General features: G+C 38.8%; 1 protein-coding gene across 2 annotated transcripts in view; it reads right to left on the minus strand.

Moving 5' to 3' along the window:
* PGM5 (phosphoglucomutase 5) overlaps positions 1 to 19,289 on the minus strand; it is a 69,207-nt gene that overhangs the window by 23,950 nt on the left and 25,968 nt on the right. For both annotated transcript variants that reach the window (XM_072922376.1, XM_032744124.3), the window contains one exon: positions 1,005 to 1,120. In XM_072922376.1, coding sequence (XP_072778477.1) covers positions 1,005 to 1,120 — 116 coding nt within the window. The remainder of the gene's footprint in view (positions 1 to 1,004; positions 1,121 to 19,289) is intronic.

Consider the following 19,289-nt stretch of genomic DNA (forward strand, 5'->3'; position numbering starts at 1 on the left):
GCTCTAATTGACCCTAAAAAACAAACTTAATACTTTACATAAATCAATTAAAGCAAAATTAAATTTGTAATCAAGTTTCACTTCATGGTAATTATTTTTCCACAAAAAGCTGCAGCCAAGGTATTACACATTCGAAATAGAGAACTCCATATAACTCACATCAAAATATAGAATAAACTATTAGCCAGACAAATTATTAAGTTATTCTGGTCTGTGCTTTTTCAAAGACTTGTAATATAGCCCTACTGATAAACAAAAAGGAAGAATTTCTGTGCCAGAATCCAGGAAAAGAAAAAAATAAACACTCTGAAATTTATTCCGTTATTCTTATAAACTAATACCACATTTGTGTACATTTACAGACCACATAGCTCAATTATTTGCTCTATTTCTTAGTGTCAATACTATATTTCTGATGGCTCAAATTTGTCATTCATTCTGCATTCTGTTATTTGATTGGTTCTTGGTACTGATAAGGCAGAAATACCAAGGGAAAACACAAATGCTCACATGTAACGCAATTGCTTCTAATGGTGGTTTTATCTGACACGTAAGCAATTGTGATGTTCCAAAAAGGGAAAGCCTGAAACAGTTTTTGTAGATGTACCATCAGAGTTACCAATCCTTTCCACACCAAATCACATTAGGAAACAATATGTGGCTTCCATATAGGCAAAATCCCTACAAATGCTGCTGCAATCTGTGAAGACTTGCAAAGGAACCAGTGAGGCTTTTTTGCATTATTTTTAAGAGAATGACAGGTGCATCCAGAAGCTGTCTGGACAGTAGTAAGATTGCTTGCCTCTGCTGAATATCCATTTCCCACATTTTTCATGCCTCAAATTGCTGAACACCACACTTAAAAGACAAGCCTCAATATACGAACAACAGAAAGTTCTCTGTTTCAGCACAAGACAGAGCTAATTTGCTGATTGTTCGGGATTTGACTTGAGGCATCCAGGAAAAATTAAGTCTGTGGTAATTTTTGATTATGTATTACATACCAGTGCCAAAACTCTCCTCACCACAAAGGGAACAACGTCCAGAGTCCATGAGATTGGAAAAATGCCTCCATCCTGCTGGTGTTTCATACACAGGAACTTTCATTACTTTTGCAACTCTGGAAAATATACAATAAAACATTACATGATTAGAATTGTGCTTTTTTTGCATATGATCTGAGATAAGTTTAGGAATATTCTAAGTCTCATTACATCTTCTGACAGCTGGGCTAGAAGTAAAAAAACCCAAAACCAAGAACAGATCAACACTACCATTCAAAACTGATCCTTGTCTCAGCACCTAACGTCAGCCAGTTTATACATTAAGAGTATTATTTGGAAAATATAGGATCTCGGTTCAATAGGCCTTACCAGTATCTTTCTCTTCTTGCTGACCAAGAAACAGCTAATCTAAGGATGGACATTTTTTTTATACTAATATTTTAATGGAAGTTAAAATATCATGTTGAAGCTTCCCTCTTTACAGGTAGTCAAATATCAAAATGCTTGAAAGATACTTTTACTTCTTGTAATGTGTTGAAAGACAAGACAATACAGGAATGCTTTCATTAAGCAGTATGTTCTTTGAAAACCTTTCCTAGTCTTAACTTATTTTCCTTGTCTCCTATCATGTAATACAAGAAACCTTCTCACTATCTGGGTGATGTGCCAGTGTTTTCAAGAACCAAAAATTAACCACCTTATAAGATGGATGTGCATTCTTTTCCCCAGGTGCTTAACTGGTAAATATTCCTGTTATAAATTATAACAAAAAAATCATTTCTTGCATAAATAAAAACAAGAAAACAAGAAAGAAAGAAAGTCCAAAGAATTCTAAATCTCAAGATGGGACTTATGCAAAATGGGTATTACCAATCTTGTTTTCATTGTGCGCCTAGAGTTTTCAGAATCAACTGTTTTATAACATGGAAAGTAAGAACTGACATACAGTGGAGCAATCTGACCAACTACCAAGAACTTAACAATTGCTTCAACTATCATACTTAACAATATTTCTTAAAGCAAGATAGTTTTCTTAATTTTAATTCCAGTCAAGCCAAAGCAAAGCAGATTAATCAAACAATGTGTGTAGAAGTGTCAAGGTGAAAGCAGTTACCCTTCTGATCAAAAAAACACCTGTTTTCTGATGGCACATCTCTCTATCTTACATTAAGTGCATAAAGGAGATGGGATAAACTGCCAAAATATGCCAGCACTGACCCCTTCAAAACCTGGTACATAAATATATCTGAAGGACAGAATCACGGAATCATCAAGGTTGTAAGAGACCTTCAAGATCATCTAGTCCAAACGTCAATCTAGCACCATCATAATCACCCCAGGTGCCACATCCAGACACCTCTTTAATACTTTGAATTACTCCACCATCTCCCTGGCAAATTTATTCCAATGTCTAGCCACACTTTCAGTGAAAAAATCTTTCTCATATTGAATCTGAAACTCCCCTTGCACAACTTAAGGGCACTTCCTCTTATCCGTTCACTTGAGAAGAGACTGAGATTGCAGAAGAGATTGACCCCCACTGCTGGCTCATGCTCAGCTGCTGTCACCAGCACCCCCAGGGCCTTTTCCTGTGGGCAGCTCTGCAGCCACTCTGCCCCAGCCTGTGGTACTGCCTGGGGCTGCTGTGACCCAAGGGCAGGACCAGCCCTGGCCTTGTTGTACCTCACACCACTGGCCTTGGCCATGATCCAGCCTGTGCAGATCCCTCTGCAGAGCCTTCCTGCCCTACAGCAGATCAGCACTCCTGCCTGATGGTGCTGTCTGTGAACTGACCGAGCTGAATTCTATCTCCTTATCCAAATGATTGATAAAGACATTAAACAGGACCAGCACCAGCACTGAGCCCTGGGGAATACTACTAGTGACCAGCCACCAGCTGGACTTAGTTCCATTCACCACCATAAATGGCAGCACTACAGTTCAGCCCTTAAGTATTCTCTCTGAAATTTTTATACTCTTAGCCTGCACTCTAATGTAGTCTCCAAATCAACCTTTCTTTTATGTAAGAATATCTATTCTCTAAGCTGTCTCCTATTCAGCCTGGGTATCCATATTACATCTAAAATTAGTGATTTTTAGATGAGATAGAGTAAGAATTGCTGATATATATTTGAAAAGAGACAAAAATGTACATGAAGAAAAGGGAACTATCAAAACTTTTAATCCTGAACTTGGATTTCATACCTCTAGTTTAGAGGTAATGGTGTGTATGTACTTCCTTGCATTTATACAGCACTACATATATTATTGACCCTTAGAAATGCTGTTTCATGAAGTAGGTTTCAGAGCGCACAGATGAACAGTTTTCTGTCTGGCTCTTCAAAAAATCAAGAACATAAAAGAATTTAATCTCTGTGAGACAATAACTTCAGGCTGAAAACAGGACTGTGCTGCCAAAAAAAAGAGAAAACAATAAACCAGGAGGCAATACCTAACATGCTGGCAGAGCAAAACCAATTGTCTTAAGGTAGCCTAACAATACAGCTGGAATATGTTTGCTTGCAGAAATGTTCCCATATCCTGGTACAGTTTTTGGAAAAGGAAATCTTTCCCCATTTACTTTTCTATATTCCTCTAGCTAGGGAACAAATAGCCTAGGATGGACTTATCCTGACCAGCACTAAAAGCTTAGAGAGACTGCAGTGTTTTCTATGTACTAGACTAGCAATGAAAATACAAATGTTGTTTCTGTTAGCATGTGGGCTCACTTTGTACAGAGTTTATAGTACGAATAGTTTATAGTAGGAATATGGCAGATTGCTCGATGCACCTTCTTTTTTTCTTCTTGTTTTCTGGCTCCTAACAATTCAAAAGAGTAAGTAAGTAGAAGTACATTGAAAATTAAGCATACTCTTTTCTTATTGACATTTTTCTGAAATAATCATCACTGGGAGTCTCAAGAAATGCAGAATGTGCCTTTATGCTGCCTATAGACATTCACAGTGAAAAATCATGCCAGAAAACATGAAGGGTGTTCCCATGGAAAGCTGCAAAAATTCTCAAAGCTGCAGACTATGAGAAATAATATGCTGCATTAGATCAAACACATAATCACACAAAATACAGGAAAACACCCTCAGAGGAAGGAAGCTAATATGGGACGGTAAAATTACTAGATCTTCAAAGCCAGGGAAATCAGAGATTAGATGCAGGAAAGGGGTGGGATTTTTAATGCTCCTACATCTACATCTTTCTAAACTAAACATACAACTGAGTATTCAGTAGAGAAAAATTAAAGAAAAAAAAATCTTCATTTTACCAATTTTTTTTCGCTCTGTATTTACCAATCCGCTTTTTAACAGAAAAAAATCCTAAATCAGAGCTTTCAATCATTGAAACAGCAAGAAGCTAGGTATTTTTTAAAGATGTTCCAGTTGAGACTGGTAGAATTCCTGTGGACAAAAATTTGGAAATTAGTTTCTGTGTTCTGCTGAACTGAACATTTGCAGCACTATTTAATGGAGCATATGGCTTCCTGACAAGCTTGGTAGATGCTAGGCATATAAATGCTTAGGATAAAGGTTTCAGGAACTTGCAACTCTGCAAGAACTGCTGATGAGTCAAGGTAAGGATTTTTATCATTAATAAATCATAGGTCCATTAATTACATTTTACAATGTTTTTAGAAATACACCTACAAAGGACAGTTAAACTAAGACTATCTACTTTTTAAGTTCCTCTTCTGTCTGTGTACTCACACTAGAATCCCCAAATTTGTGGAATTAGAAATGTGAAGTCAAGTAAACGTAAGGAGTTTTGTCTGTTTGACATCTGTTGGTGAGAGAGAATACTACTGCTCTCAAGAAGCAAGTCTTGGAACTGGTACGGCAAGTGGTATTTATCTTGCCTCAGACAGCACTTTATATTTAACACTCAGATAACATTTTATATATCCTTAGATATGCATAATGCATAATCAACAACATACTGATGCAGCAGTGCACCTGTAAAGGTGATGCATCAGGCTCTCAGCTTTCATGTTGTAGGTATTGGCTGTTAAAAGGCCTGACTTAATGGATGGAATACACTTCCAGAGCAATTCAAAATAAAAACTAGGAAAAAATATGCCCGACAAATAGGTTCATTTCCCTAGCCTATTCAAAGTGAAGACACTCTCTTTTTGTCTAACCACACAGTTGATATACCTGTGTTTATATGTTCCACGAGTAGGAACTATGTTGAAAGAAGACAACAAACCAAGGACATTCTGGTTCTTGTCATCTTGGACATTTAATGGGACTGACTTCAAACACTGCACTTGCTTGCCTTCTTTTAGTGTAAGTGCTCACTACATCAATGAGATTATACAGTAAAGCTTCTTTCGTCTGTGTTTGGCAGTAATTACCCCTTGCTAGACTAGGAAACAGAGTATTTACATTTGGAACCAAACTGAAAGGTAACCTTAGTTATAACCTTAGAATAACTTTAGTTAGTCTGCCCGTATCAGAACTAACAGCATTTACATTCCCCACGATGATGAAATACTAATTAAGGAAGAAAAGGTTAAATCAAAGAGTGGACTGTACTTTTTGTAATTACACATGGTATTTAAAATTATACTTTGTGAATTTAAAAAAAGCAGGAGCAGGACCAGATGCTTTTAAATGTGGATATAACAAAATGGGTGAAAATAGGAATATTAATTATTGTATCGTTCCATAGTAAAATTTACCCTCCTACTGTTTCACAGTTTCACTGTCATTTTTATTTTGAAGAGCTGGTCCTATGCTACCTATACTGACTGCCCACTTTTTTTTCAAACTTAAGAACATCATACAGTGCAACTCTGAAAAGCAGTTTGAGTTATTTCATCTCTAGAAAACAGAATTATTGGAGAATTTAGTACCAACACAGAAATGTGAAGCCAATTCTTGAACTCCACAATAAGTCTCACTTAAGCAGGAGCTGGACAGCTCATAATAAAGGTACTAATTAACATAATTACAGTCTTCTAATACAGATAAGAATTTTTAAAAATTTCCTGACAAGAAAAAATGTAACAGCTAATTCTAACATTACTCCTGAAAGACCTAGCAGTCTAATGTGGAAACCTTTACCAGGCAACTGATTGTACAGCCTCACATCTGCATATTCCAGGTCTTCTTCCTTCATAGCCATCTACGTGTTACCTAACTAGGAGAACAGAGGGTACAGGACCCTTGATAGCCCAGATTATTTTCCTTGGAATTCTAAAAATATTAGCCTGCTAAACTGTGTAAAAAATATTTTCACTTTTATTTAGACGTGCTAAAGATCCTTGTGATAACTTTCTTTCACTTTTCAGTAGACACAACAGATTATTTTTCACAGATAAGCTCATAAACAAAGTGATCTTTGATGGTATCGCCCATACATGGTGGTTTTGCATTAGCAAAACACCTATGACACCAGCAGAATGACCCTGATTTACATTAACAAGAGTCAGAGGGAAGCTTTCTTCAACCTAATCTCTACAATGCCACAAAAACATCCCAATGAATACAAATACAACAGCACGCAGCAATCTGACTTTCTTGTGCCAGTGAAACTCTTGTAACTTCCAAGAATAGATCTGTCAATCAGACAGAATCATCCTGCCAAAGCTGTAATGCCTATTCACCACAAAGATAAAGGTCACAACACTGGGGGAAGAGCTTGCTTTCACAAGTCTCATGAACTTGTAAAGATGCAAGTGACTGGGTAGAGTTTTGTATTTTAGGTGAAATGCTGTCTAGGATAAACTGCAACACCACTTTCATTCCAGAGTCTGAACTTGGAGGAAGAAATAGGTATTAATGAAAAAAACACTAGAGAAGCAGCTATAGCATGTCCTTGTCTCTCATCTTCCACCACCTGTAGCTGATACATGAAAGATGCTAATAGGCACCTGGGTCAACAGGCTTTGAAACACTGGCTGGTGTTCCACGGATACACTTTCAATCCTGCTCCTCTCTGTGGCGCCAGAACTGAGGTAAACAAGGTGCTGTAATTCAGTCTTCCTCTGCAGAAGGGTAAATACTGACAGGCACTAACAATCAGGAATTGAAGGAATCTCTGGGACAGATGTGGGCCACTGAAGGATAGTGTGTTGTAGCAGCACTCCAAAAGAGAACAAACCTCTGTAATGGCTTCTTTCAGAGTTACTATGGCTATAGAAGGAAAAAGGTTTCTCATTAGGTCTTCTAAATCTCTTCTTAGCCACTGAAGTAGTCTTTGTTATCTAAACTCGGGCTGATAAACCTCATTTGATTTTAGGTCTGAAGCATATTTGATTTCAAAGACAAAACCATTATTTGACTGAAACTTAACAGATGCTTTTTTTCTTTCCACTTCTGTAGTTTTGCTTCATGCAAAGGATTAAAAATCTCTCAATGAGGGACCTGCATCTGATTGATCAAGAAGGTAATTTATCTAGCTGAAAATAAGTCTTCACACAGTCTAACCTTAGCCTACAAACCTTTGTATTTGGTATTTTACTGCTTGAGTTGGTTAAATTTTTTTTTTTCTAACACTCTGGACACTTCCGAGGTCAACACAAGTATTTGTGTTTGCCTACATCAATTTTGCTACCCCTTTACTAAAGATACTGGGTTGGCTGTTTCTAACCCCATACTACAGAATTTGTCTTAAGTGTACTTGCAACCAGACCCAAAATTTAATGGTTTCATTCTTTTGGAGCACTTTCTTCAGCATTCAAATTTCTTCTGCAAAAAACACTGAACTAATTTTTAACTTTCTTGACTCTATATTCATTGCCTGATTAGTCACCAAGTCCCTATCCCATTCTCATTGCATGGTATTTCCACTTGTTCTCTCTTTGGTCTCTTCTTCCCAGTGTTGCACAGCTCTTTGCTACTTCATTTTTCAACTTCTGAAGTCTAATTAATCTCACCTTTGGTCAGTTCTCTCTTCATTCTTACTATTTCTTAAGATACAAGAATCATGAACCAAATGGTTGTAACTTTTTTTAGTCCCATCTTCATTTTACCTATGCAACTGCAATAGACTGTGAGAAATTCACAGTAGTAGCTATGATAGCAGGAGCATTGGCACTAACTATAACATGAAATAGATGTTCTGCTTCTGGATGTTTTCACTCTGTCTGCAGCACCTGCCCTTAAAAGGCTTCAACTGCGTATTGTGCAAGGAGCAGAACTAAAACAGTCACCTCCCTTATTTGGTCAAGTATTACAGTGTTACTCCTTCCCAGTCTTTAATTTATTAAGCAAAAAGTAGTGGAATGCTAAGCCCTGGCACAGAACACAGATAACCAGGACACATCACTAAGATAAGATACAAGCTGTCATGTCTGGCAGAGAGGCTGTCAGGGCCCTATGGTGCAGAAAAAAACAGCTAGTAGACAAGTTCCCTTACTTTTGCTTTCTAGTATGCTACATCTCACAGAGAACAGTCATAGTAAAAGAAATCAATACAGAAAAAGCATCTGGAGACACTTTAAAGTTAGGATTTGTTTTGTTTTCCTTCCTCCCAGCCCCTGCAATGTTTTAACTAAAATACTTATACAGGTGGAATAAAGGTAAATAAAGCTCTGGTGTTCAGGGGTAGTTTCCCTCTTGAAAACTGGCAACTTCAGGTGGATTTTTTTTTTTTTTTTTTGGCTGACAATAGTCCTGAGTAATGGATTGCTAATAGTTGCAGAAATCATCAATAAATTCTAATCAATACTATGTGAATTAGCTTTTCTATCAATGGAGCCTCCTGGGATTCATGTAACCTAAATTGTGGCAATAAACTTCCAGTATTTTCTCCTGCCTCTCAGTCTCACATTGGCCGTTCTTGGTTTTTGAAACCTTTCAACAGCAAAAACTAAAAACTGCTCTAGCAGAAAGGCAAAGTCATAGAATCAGAGTCACAGAATCGTAGGATGAGTTGGATTGCAAGTGACCTTGAAGATCATCTAGTTCCATGGTAAGGATGGAACTAGATGTGATGGCTAAGGATGCCACCCACTAGATCACATTGCTCATAGCCCCATCCAAACCTGGCCTTGGGCACTTCCAGGGATGGGCTGTCCACAACTTCTCAAGCAACCTGTTTCTGTGCCTCACTACCCTCACAGTGAAGAATGTCTCCTAATTTCTAATCTAAGTCTCTCATATTTAGTTTGAAAACATTCTCCCTTGTCCTATCACTATGTGTGCATGTGGAAAGTTGCTCCATCTTTTCATAAGCCCTCTTTAGGTAAAGAAAGGCTCTCCAGAGGTCTCCCCACAACCTTCTCTTCTACAGACTGAACAACTGCAAGTCTCTCAGCCTGTCCTCACAGGAGAGGTGCTTCAGACTTCTTATCACCTTCATTTGGACCTGTTATAACAGGTCCACACTGTTCTCATGCTGAGGACCCCAGAATTTGATGCAGCACTGCAAGTGGGATCTCACAACAGCAGAATCCTCTCCCTGACCCTGCTGGCCACCCCTCTTTATGATGCCATGCGGGACCATGCCAGAGGCATAACACAAACTTAGGTATATGACATCTGTCAGTCTTCCCTTGTCAGCTGGAAGTCACTGGATCATACAGGACCACCAGGCTGGTCGGGCACAATCTGTCCTTAGTAAAGCTGCGCTGGCTGCCTTGATTCACCTTCTTGTCTTGCATGTGCCTTAACACTGCTTCCATGAGGATCTGTCCTATGATCTTACCAGGCACAAAGGTGAGGCTCACCAGTCTGTAGCTCCCAGTCTCCCTTTCTCCCCTTTTTAAAAACAGGAGTGATGTTTCCCTTTTTCTAGTCTCCAGGAACTTTGCCTGACCACCATAACTTTTCAAATATGATGGATATTGGCTTGGCTTGAATATAATCCAATTCCCTCAGGACCCTTGAGTGTATCTCATCAGCCTTACAGACTTGGGTCTGTTTAGCTTCATCAAGTGGTCTCATTCCTGCTCTACACTGCCAATGATATGAACTTGACTCCCCCAGCCCCTACCTGCAGGTTCTTGAGCGCTGTGGAAAGCCTAACTGCCAGTGAAGACAAAGAATTCATTGAGTACCTCAGAGTTTTCCATTTCTGTTTTCACCATTCTTCCTTCTTATTTATTGTGGCCTTTACTTTTGGCCTTCCTTTCCTGAGCTATGTACTTATAGAATTCTTTCTTGTTATTCTTCACATCCATTGCCAAGTCCCATTCCATTCTGTGCCTTAGCTTTCCTAACCCGTCCTTTCACATCCAATCTGTATCTCTGTACTCTTCCCAGGTCACCTATCCTGCTTCCATTGGCTATGCACTTCCTTCTTATTCCTCAGTTTGAGAAGCAGATCCTTGCTCAGCCATGCCAGTGTCTGTCCTGTTCTCTTTGATTTTCTGAACACTGTGATGGAAAGCTCTTGTGCCCAAAGGAAAGTGATCTTAAAGAGTTGCCAGCTATGGTCTGCACTTCAGTCCTTAAGGACAGTTTCCCAGGGGATCACATTCACTAATTATTTAAACAACAGGAAATTTGCTTTTCTAAAATTCAGCATTCAGTCTATGTTCCTTGCCAGGCCCATGTTCCTTGGGATCATGAACTCAACCGAGGCATGGTCACTACATTCCAGTCAGTCTCTGATCTTAACCACTCTAATGAGCTCATCACTAGCACTAGTCCAGGCCTAGTAATGGTTCTCCTTTGCTCAGTTTAGCTAACAAATCCATGAATGCAATCTACCTGGCTCATGTTTTGTAATACTGCAGACACATACAAGCAACAGAGCTACATGGAGCTCTTGTTCAGCACAATCACCAAGCACAATATACCCAAGGAATATTGTGTGGAAAGTCAGACACTTGGTTTTAAACTTCTGAACCAAACAAATTTAAAACTTATTATCTCCCTTTGGCCCCTTGAACTTCATTGGACTTCACCTTTCTTCTTTAGGAGCAGACTTGCACCATCACTCAGATGATTAAAGCACTTACCCAGAACTCAGGCTCCCCAGTACCCGTAGTGAGACCTCACAGTCAGTCATATTCCTTGTTGCGACCTGTATGGTGTGAACAGACAGCTCCGTATTTCACACCATCAAGTTACCCTACACGAGCTCTGCAACACCTCAGCCAAATGTTACAAGCACTTTGTGCAACACACAAAAAAAAAAGACAGCACTCTTAAATGTACTTGAGACACTTTACAAAAATAATGGAAAATGAATTTGTGTTCCAATCCCCACAGGTAACTTTCTGATTCTATCCCAAAGGGTAAAAGTAAAGTCATATGCCTAACTGCATATTCAGATACAGAGCCTGGGAAGCACTGCAGAACTGAAATGCTTTTGTAAGCAGGTCAACAGCTGCAGCACAGCTATAATCAAATCTCTGAGAAAGAACTGCAGAAAGCCACTGCCTCTTCCTGACTCCTCAGGGAGTTAAGTGGTCAAAGTAAAAATAGCCAGCACTCAGCTCCTTGCTGACTCTGCCTTTGCCTTCAAAACTAATGTGATAATCCTGTCCACTATGAGCAGGAGGTGCAAGGATACTTTTTATGGACACTGTACTCTAGCCTAATCTCACTAATCTGTGATGGAGTGGACTGCCACTGATGCAGAATTCACTGGTGAACATAATGGTAAAGGCGCCTTTAAAAAATACATGAGGCAGATGGTATGCAAAGCTGGGATTTATCACCCCACAACTGCAGGTGCTGCAATAGGTTATTGTTGTAGTGACCAAGATATGAAATTACTGCCAGGGTTAAAACTATCAAGTAAATACAAGTTACACACATGTTATAGTGAGATTGTTACCATCCCAAATTTGGGAGCACCATGAGCCCTTAAATAATCTACTTTCTGGAAAGTTAAATCACTTTCAGGAAGTTACACTGGTGGAGTCCTCATATGGAGGCCTAGGCTTTTAAGGTCTTAAATACAACTTTGGCTTCTTAGTTCCCCTCTGAAATCTGGATGACAATCTGTTCTAACAATGAGATTCCATAGGAGAAAACAGTTCTCAGAAGAGCTAAATGTTTAATTCAATTTAACTGAAGTTTGTACATATAGAAACTGAGAGCTATCCCTCCTCTTGAGGAAATTCAGCCTTAAAAAAAATACTACTGTGGATTTTAGGAGAAGCCACTCACTTCAGTCATGAAACTGGCCAATAATTCTGTGGCATCTGCTTCTGCTGAGTAAGACTGTTCTGGTACGGATACTGCTGTTAGCATGAAAGCAGGGTCAAACTACAAAATACATAGTTCCATGCAATCTCCAGAAACCAAAAAAGCACCACAACCTAAACCGATTCTGTCAGCTTTTAAAAAAAAAATCACAGCACAGATTTTAGCATGGAGCAGATCTTCCGAAAGGAATCAGAAATGGATGCAGCTCCTAGACAACAGCCTTTGGTGTAATAATAATAAAATTTAATTGAATAAATACTGACTCAGGTGGAGTTTTCTATGATCAAAGTTGCTAAGGAGCATTGCCTTGTTCATCTCTATTAAATACATGGTTAGGTCAAACGTAAACCCAACAATCCTGCCTTTTTTTTAAAGAAAAGTTTATTTAATCATAATGCAAACCCATTAATTTCAGTGGAAATATTTATGTTCTCATTACTAAATTAGTGAATTTACTTTTAACTGCTAGAAATTACTCATTACATTTTACTGGGAATAAGTGGATTGTAAAATTCTTTTTCCAAACTATTAATAAGTTTAGCCTTTTGAACTTATCACACTACCAACACTTATCTCTTCTTTCTCTTCCATTGAATGATAAAATTCAGAATGGATCTCCTGTGTTTAGAACTAACCCAGACTGTCAACTTGAATGCCTGTATCTGGACTCAGTATCTGTATCTGAGTTTGCTAAGAGCAAGCGTTTATTTTAAGTATGGTATTTATAATAGTGTTCTTTTCTGCTGTGTGTGCAGGAAAACACAGACATGGTAACATGAGAATAAACAAGAAAGGAGACTAGAAAAAAAGAGTCCTGCATTTCTTAAGGCAGGTCTACAAAGTTCATAGCCAAACTTTTTGTGGGAGGACTAGTGATTTAAGTCCTGCTGGATACTCACCCACCTTAGGCACCTTTGAAGGTGAATAATAAATGCTGCACTGAGCAACGGAGCATGGTGCAGGTACCTGTAAGCTCAGGGTGAAGGAGTTACCTGTTAAGCAGGAAGCAGTCTGGGCCCATCAGTGTGCCACTGTTGGCTAATCTCCTTCACAGGCCAGGTTCGGTGCTTTGCAGGCACAAACAGGCAGTGTGACTCTACAGAATACCTCTGCACTGCCCTGCATAGATACCATGTAGGCATATGGGCTTAACCAAGCTTCCACAGAAGTCACCACACTGCACGAAGAATGTGTAATCCAGGCCTTGATGAATCTGTTATCTTCCTTAACTGCAGCAGTGTCCAGAATGTTCACAAGCTTTATGTGATTTCACAGTACAATACTGTCTGTGGACACATGACCCCATCTTCTGAGTTGTGTTCTTCAGCCCTCTTCCCCTTCGCTATCTTATGTCCTTCTGGCCCAGCTTCAGCATGCCACCCACACTGAGATTTATGAAGTGAGCAACCTAGGAGGTTTGTGCTGGGGGATGCTGACTCAGGCACAGAACAGCTTCGATTTCTCCTTTACAGAACAAGTGTTTTTATACAAAGGTTCAGAACCAGAAAGAAATGAGTAAATAATAAATGGATGAAAATAAAAAACAAATAAGTAATAAAAAACCCAGTACTTTCATGCAGATCTTTTTTTCTATATTCTCCATCCATTTTTTAAAATAAACTTCTACAAAAGGATTTCTTATTTCCCTTCAAATCTCTAGGGGTTCTCATGAATCCAAAGTAAAATGTGCTTAATTACATTGCGTAACTGGTACCAAGAGGAAAATGTCAACTATTTTGCTTTACTGAGTATTAAACATCCATTTTAAAGCAACATTAGTTATATGTTTCCAATAAATCTGTTAACAATACAGACAGAAATACCACTCCCTGTGAAGAGGGGCAAAAAATTATGCCAAGGTGAATAGGTCTGTGTATAAATAAAAATAAGTTGGAAGGCTTATTGTTTAAAAAGGAGGGGAAGAAGCAACTTCAAAGTACAAAATTAAAGTGCTCATCCTCTTGCTTCTGATTTCTCATGATCATTTTTCATCTATACAGAAAAACAGGATGCTATGTAAAGAAGCCAAACAATTCTGTAGTTTAACATCTAACTGAGAGGTTTATCTGCACTGAGACTACAGATTGCATGGGTTCCTCCTGCCTAGGCCTTGCAGACTCCTCTCTTGCCTTTAAACAGAAGTACCAAGGAAAGTTCAATTTTCTAGAAGAAAAACTCTAATATTGCACTTAAAGACCATTAAACCAATTAGCTTGACCAATATCAGTCACCGCTACTAGCTACTAATTGTAGCTGAGATGGACTTCAAATCCTACCGGAGGAAGGCCAATTTGTCAGAGCCACACAAGGAAAGAAAACCTCCTAGAATAAACAGCTACTGAATCTTAAGAAATTGATTTCCTTCACTGAGACTCTGCCCATATAGATTCCACTAACTTGGGGTCACCTTCTAGCACTCTTCCAATCCACAGGGTAATGTTTAATAGATTTAAAGATAAGTAATTAAATAAGGAGCATGTAAAACAGCTCCAGGGCATGAGGAGGAACAGGCACAGGAGAAACACAGAAGACTCCTTGCCCACTTTGCCTCAGGTATGGAAAGACTTGCAGACATGCTAAAGCATTGCCAAGACTCTCATCCATTCATTAGTAACAAATTTTAATGTTCTGAATGATTCATTTGAAGAATTTCTAGGAAAGTTACTGTCAGGCTTTCCACAAATCTTTCCAGGGAAACAAAGAATTGAATGATCTGATAAAAAAAAAAAATTACCTATAAAATATGACATGTGGGCATCCTACGTTTATATGACATGTATACATCCTACGTTTAATGGTGGCTGTAAAGATAGAAATGGAAGGGTCTGATGGGTTAGTTCAAGTTGCAGTTCAGTATCATTACAGTAAATTAATCAGGACAGTCTACTAATACCTCATTACAGTGAGCTGCAAGAACCTTAATTAGCTCTCTAATTATGCTGCTGAGTGATAACCACCACAAAAACAATTTCTGCAAAGAAGCAAAGTCAGATTGAAACTGGACAAGGAGCATACGGTCACAGACTGGTAATGATGTTAGTAAAATCCTCTAATTGGCAAAAGCAAGAATGAATCAATCATCTTAAGCATTTCTAAATGCTTAAGGAGGAGAAAAACAAACTTATTTGTGCAGAGATTTGAGGAAAAAATAAGCAAATAGAGCTTTAGTTGTACCTGATAGGGAGCTGATTCATTTGAACAGGAGAAAATACTCTTAGAAATCTTTAAGCTCACAGCAGTGTTCCTGAGACCACATTAATCTGATTTTGGACAACAATTTCTTATGTTTCTGAAGAACAATTTACTCAGTATTACATTAACAAGGAAGGAGGTAGATTTAGCTCTTGATTCTGGAAACCTCAAGACCTCACAGCTGGTGTGGACCACTGCTCAAGGGCTAAAAACCAGCCCTGACTAGCCCACAAAGGAGCTAGCCTTACAGTCCCATCATGTTCCATCTTCTCTAAGAAACCAATTTGCACTTGGAAGGAAAGATACTGAGAAAAAAAATGACACTGGATCATTGCAGAGATAAAACAACCCAGCAGACTCCTTCAGCACTGAGTGATCAGCCAATCAGGAGCATATCCTAAAGAACTTAATTCTATAATTTACAAATAGAGCTCTGACTAAGCTAATTTCCAAATACAACTTAGCAGTAACTTTATGAAGACATTTGCTCTATCTATATTATTCCTCTCTGGAATCACAGAAAGATTCTGCAAACCAGTCAAACCATCTATAACTACACATACCACTCCTCAGATTGACAGTAACAAATGAAATTTAAAAAAAGAGCACTTTTAAGGAAATTTACAGACTATGGCTCAGTTCACTCTGTAATATTCTGGCAACCTCATAATGTTGCATTAGTGGTAATAAATGCTACCTGGACAGAAAAAGTATAGTAATTTTCATCAACAACAAAGCCCATACTTCTCATAAACTCAGACAAATGATACAATCGATAAAAGTGATGAAAACATGAAAATTCTCACTGGGTTCCCAGCCAAACCAGTTAGGATAAAAACCTATTTATGCATTACAGTTGCAAACAATATATATGGGCAACATATCTTCTCTTTAACATAAGTTACACACCTCTCAACGTAGAATACACAGGTTTGTGAAAATGCTATAGTTGCCTTTGAAATGTACTTTTCCACAAACCCAAACTTACAAGTCTGATAACTTCCAACAAAATGTATTGGAGCAACTAATGTTGTTTCTGTTTCTCTTGGTTACAAATGCACTGGAAAGCTTTGCACAAGATGCAGTCTGTGTAACTCTTTCTTATTAGGGGGTTGTTTTCCTCAGTGCGTGGGATGTTAACAGGTGTACTCATCGTGCTGTTCCACACCAAATGCTGTCTCATATTGCTTTAGTCATCAGTTTGAGATTCAGATCCAAAATGCATAACTTCTCACCCTCTTTTGCAAATGTTTCAAGAGTCAACTCCCAAAGGAAGTATAACCTTCAGGACAGCGTGCCTGTGACTCCATGCCTTATGAAAACCTCATTGTCCTTTTCACACAAGCTTTACTAGAATGATTTAAAACAGCTGTTGACATATACAGTTTTCAGCTATGGTTGGGCTAGAAATAAGGTTAAAGTAAGAGACAAAATCTGCTTTGCCACAGACAACTAGCAAATACACACACTTCTGTGACTAAAATGAGAGAGAGATGTCCTTTGGCAGCAACATACCCCAATAGAATTTTGTCTTTCACATACTAAAACCAGCTGGCACAGTGCTCAGAATCCTTGTGAGATGAAATTAGAATCATAATATATCTCAAGTTGGAAAGGACCCATGAGGATCACCAAGTCCAACTCCCTGCTCCTCACACGATGACCTAACAATTAACCATATGTCTGAGATCATTGTACAGATGCTCCTTGAACTCTGACAGACTTGGTGCTGTAACCACTTCCCTGGAAAGCCTGTTCCAGTGACAAATTACACACATATGTACTGCATAACCACAGAGAATGACGTTTGATTGCAGAGTTCACAGTAGTGATGAAGAAAAGTTCAACCAGCAGGAAAGCATGCAGCCATGCTCTCCAGATGTACTGTGGTAATCCCTAGGGTTATTCATGTCCTTCCTGGCTGAGATACAAGTACCACTTTTCATTATTATTTCAGCATTCATGTGCCTATAGAGTAAGTTAACTCCTCATCATCTGGACAAAGAGAATGCATATGATCACATATGATCACTTCTAGCATTCTGTGAACTTTTACAAAACAAATGTAATTTCTTTTAAAATTCCAAGTTTATTTTAGCCTCCCAATTCTCCATGGCTAAGTAGCAGGAAGATTATGTTCTATTCTAGAAAAGACACTGTCCACTTCTTTTATGGCAACAACTGACTTACTATCAGACAGTCTATGTCTGCCCCATTCCCAACAGCATGGCCTGTCATAAACTAAGTGCTGTGAGCAAAGGCGGGGTTTTTCAAACATACATACAGAAAACCAGCTGTTATTGCTATCCTGTAGTATGCTGTATTAACAGCCTGACTTGCTGATGGTTTCTTAAGACAGGAGACCAATCTTCTTAATGTATGGAAATAACAGAAACAAACAAAAAGGCTGATTAAAGCAAGCTGGTCCCCAGAAAACAAAACTTACCTAAGAATATAAGAAACAGCCAAGCATAAAATGACATGAATTAATTTTATTAGTGGACCTCATCTCAATAAGGAAAAACTTTGTGTTTAGTGCAACAATGAAATATCAGCCAGGTTTGTAATGAATGCAAACTACAGAAAAACAAAAGAATCCCAAAGCACGAACAAGGAAAAAACAATACTTAAAGCCTTCTCACCTCCCCACCGTTAAACAGGTACCTTTTGTGTTCTAGTCCCAGGTCCTGCATAGTCATTGCTGCATACAGAACCCATGGCTTTTTCAGCAATACAAAAGTCTATGAAGGCAAGGAGAAATGCTCTGTAAGTTTTCTAATTCTACAAAAACTCTCAGGAAGATTTTATTACACTAGAGAAGAAAAATGTCATGATGAATTATAAGGTGTAATAAAGAGGTATTCTCCTTATGTTCTTCTGCAGATACTTAGTGAGGTGAATAACGTCATAACTAAAGACTGGCAAGACCTGGGGTCTCTTTCAGGATATGCAATAATCCTATGAACTAAGCACAGGGAAAATACCCTCCATTAACTCAGGAGTACAAGTCTCATATTCATTAGCCTTTCTACAGTGAGGTCAGCTGTTTCCCTGTGTCTATGCTCATTGACAAAGATGCAAACCAGATGCGAATATATCCACTACGTGTGTTACAAAACTCTATTGACTGTGATTCGAACTGGGTTACCAGTACTCTGAATTATCTGAATAATAGAGAAAGAATGGCTTTAGGTACATATTAGAAGTTACCGATTGCCTCCCCAGCTGCTTTTTCACCTCCCGAGTACTACAATACTGCTTCCATCCTCTCGTGCAGAGACAGCAGGATAGCTCAGAAAATGATCAGGACAGAAAAAAATCCAGATGGGCAGTTCCTTGGTTTTGAAGAAAATAAAAAAATAAATAATATAAGGGAACATAATTTTTTTTATATAAAACACCTTGCTGTTACATAGTAACTACAAGAGTTTAAAGGTGCAGGCAAGCTCAGCAATCTTGGTGGTGTAAGGGCTTTCCGGCAAAGGTCTAGGACACAGTACTATAACTTAGATTGGAAGTGACCATGGAAGGTCTCTAGTCCAACATCCTGGACACAAAACTTGCTTCTTTCAAATTTCTCTGCCTCTTGTCCTTCCACCATGCACAGCTGGGAAGTTCCTTGCTCCAGCTTCTCAACAGCCACTCTCCGTAGGTTTGGGCAGCTGTTGTTAGGTCCCACCAGCGAAGCCATCCTTCTCCAGGCTGAGCACAGTCCCTCAGCCTCTCCTCTTAGGGCCTGTGCTCCAGCCCCTATCGGTGTTGGTGATCCTATGCTGAACTCACTCCACTTTACTGATGTTTTCCCCACACTGGGGACCCCAATCCAAACTAAAAACAAAATCTGGGAGTGGTTTCACTCATGATAAGCAGTGAATAACAACTTCCCTCACTCTCTGCACCACTTTCTTATTCATACAGCCCAGTGTGTCACTGGTTTCTTCTGATTCCAGTGCACACAACTTCTCAGGCAACT

The sequence above is a fragment of the Taeniopygia guttata genome, chromosome Z, assembly GCF_048771995.1.
Source record: "Taeniopygia guttata chromosome Z, bTaeGut7.mat, whole genome shotgun sequence".
NCBI lineage: Eukaryota > Metazoa > Chordata > Aves > Passeriformes > Estrildidae > Taeniopygia > Taeniopygia guttata.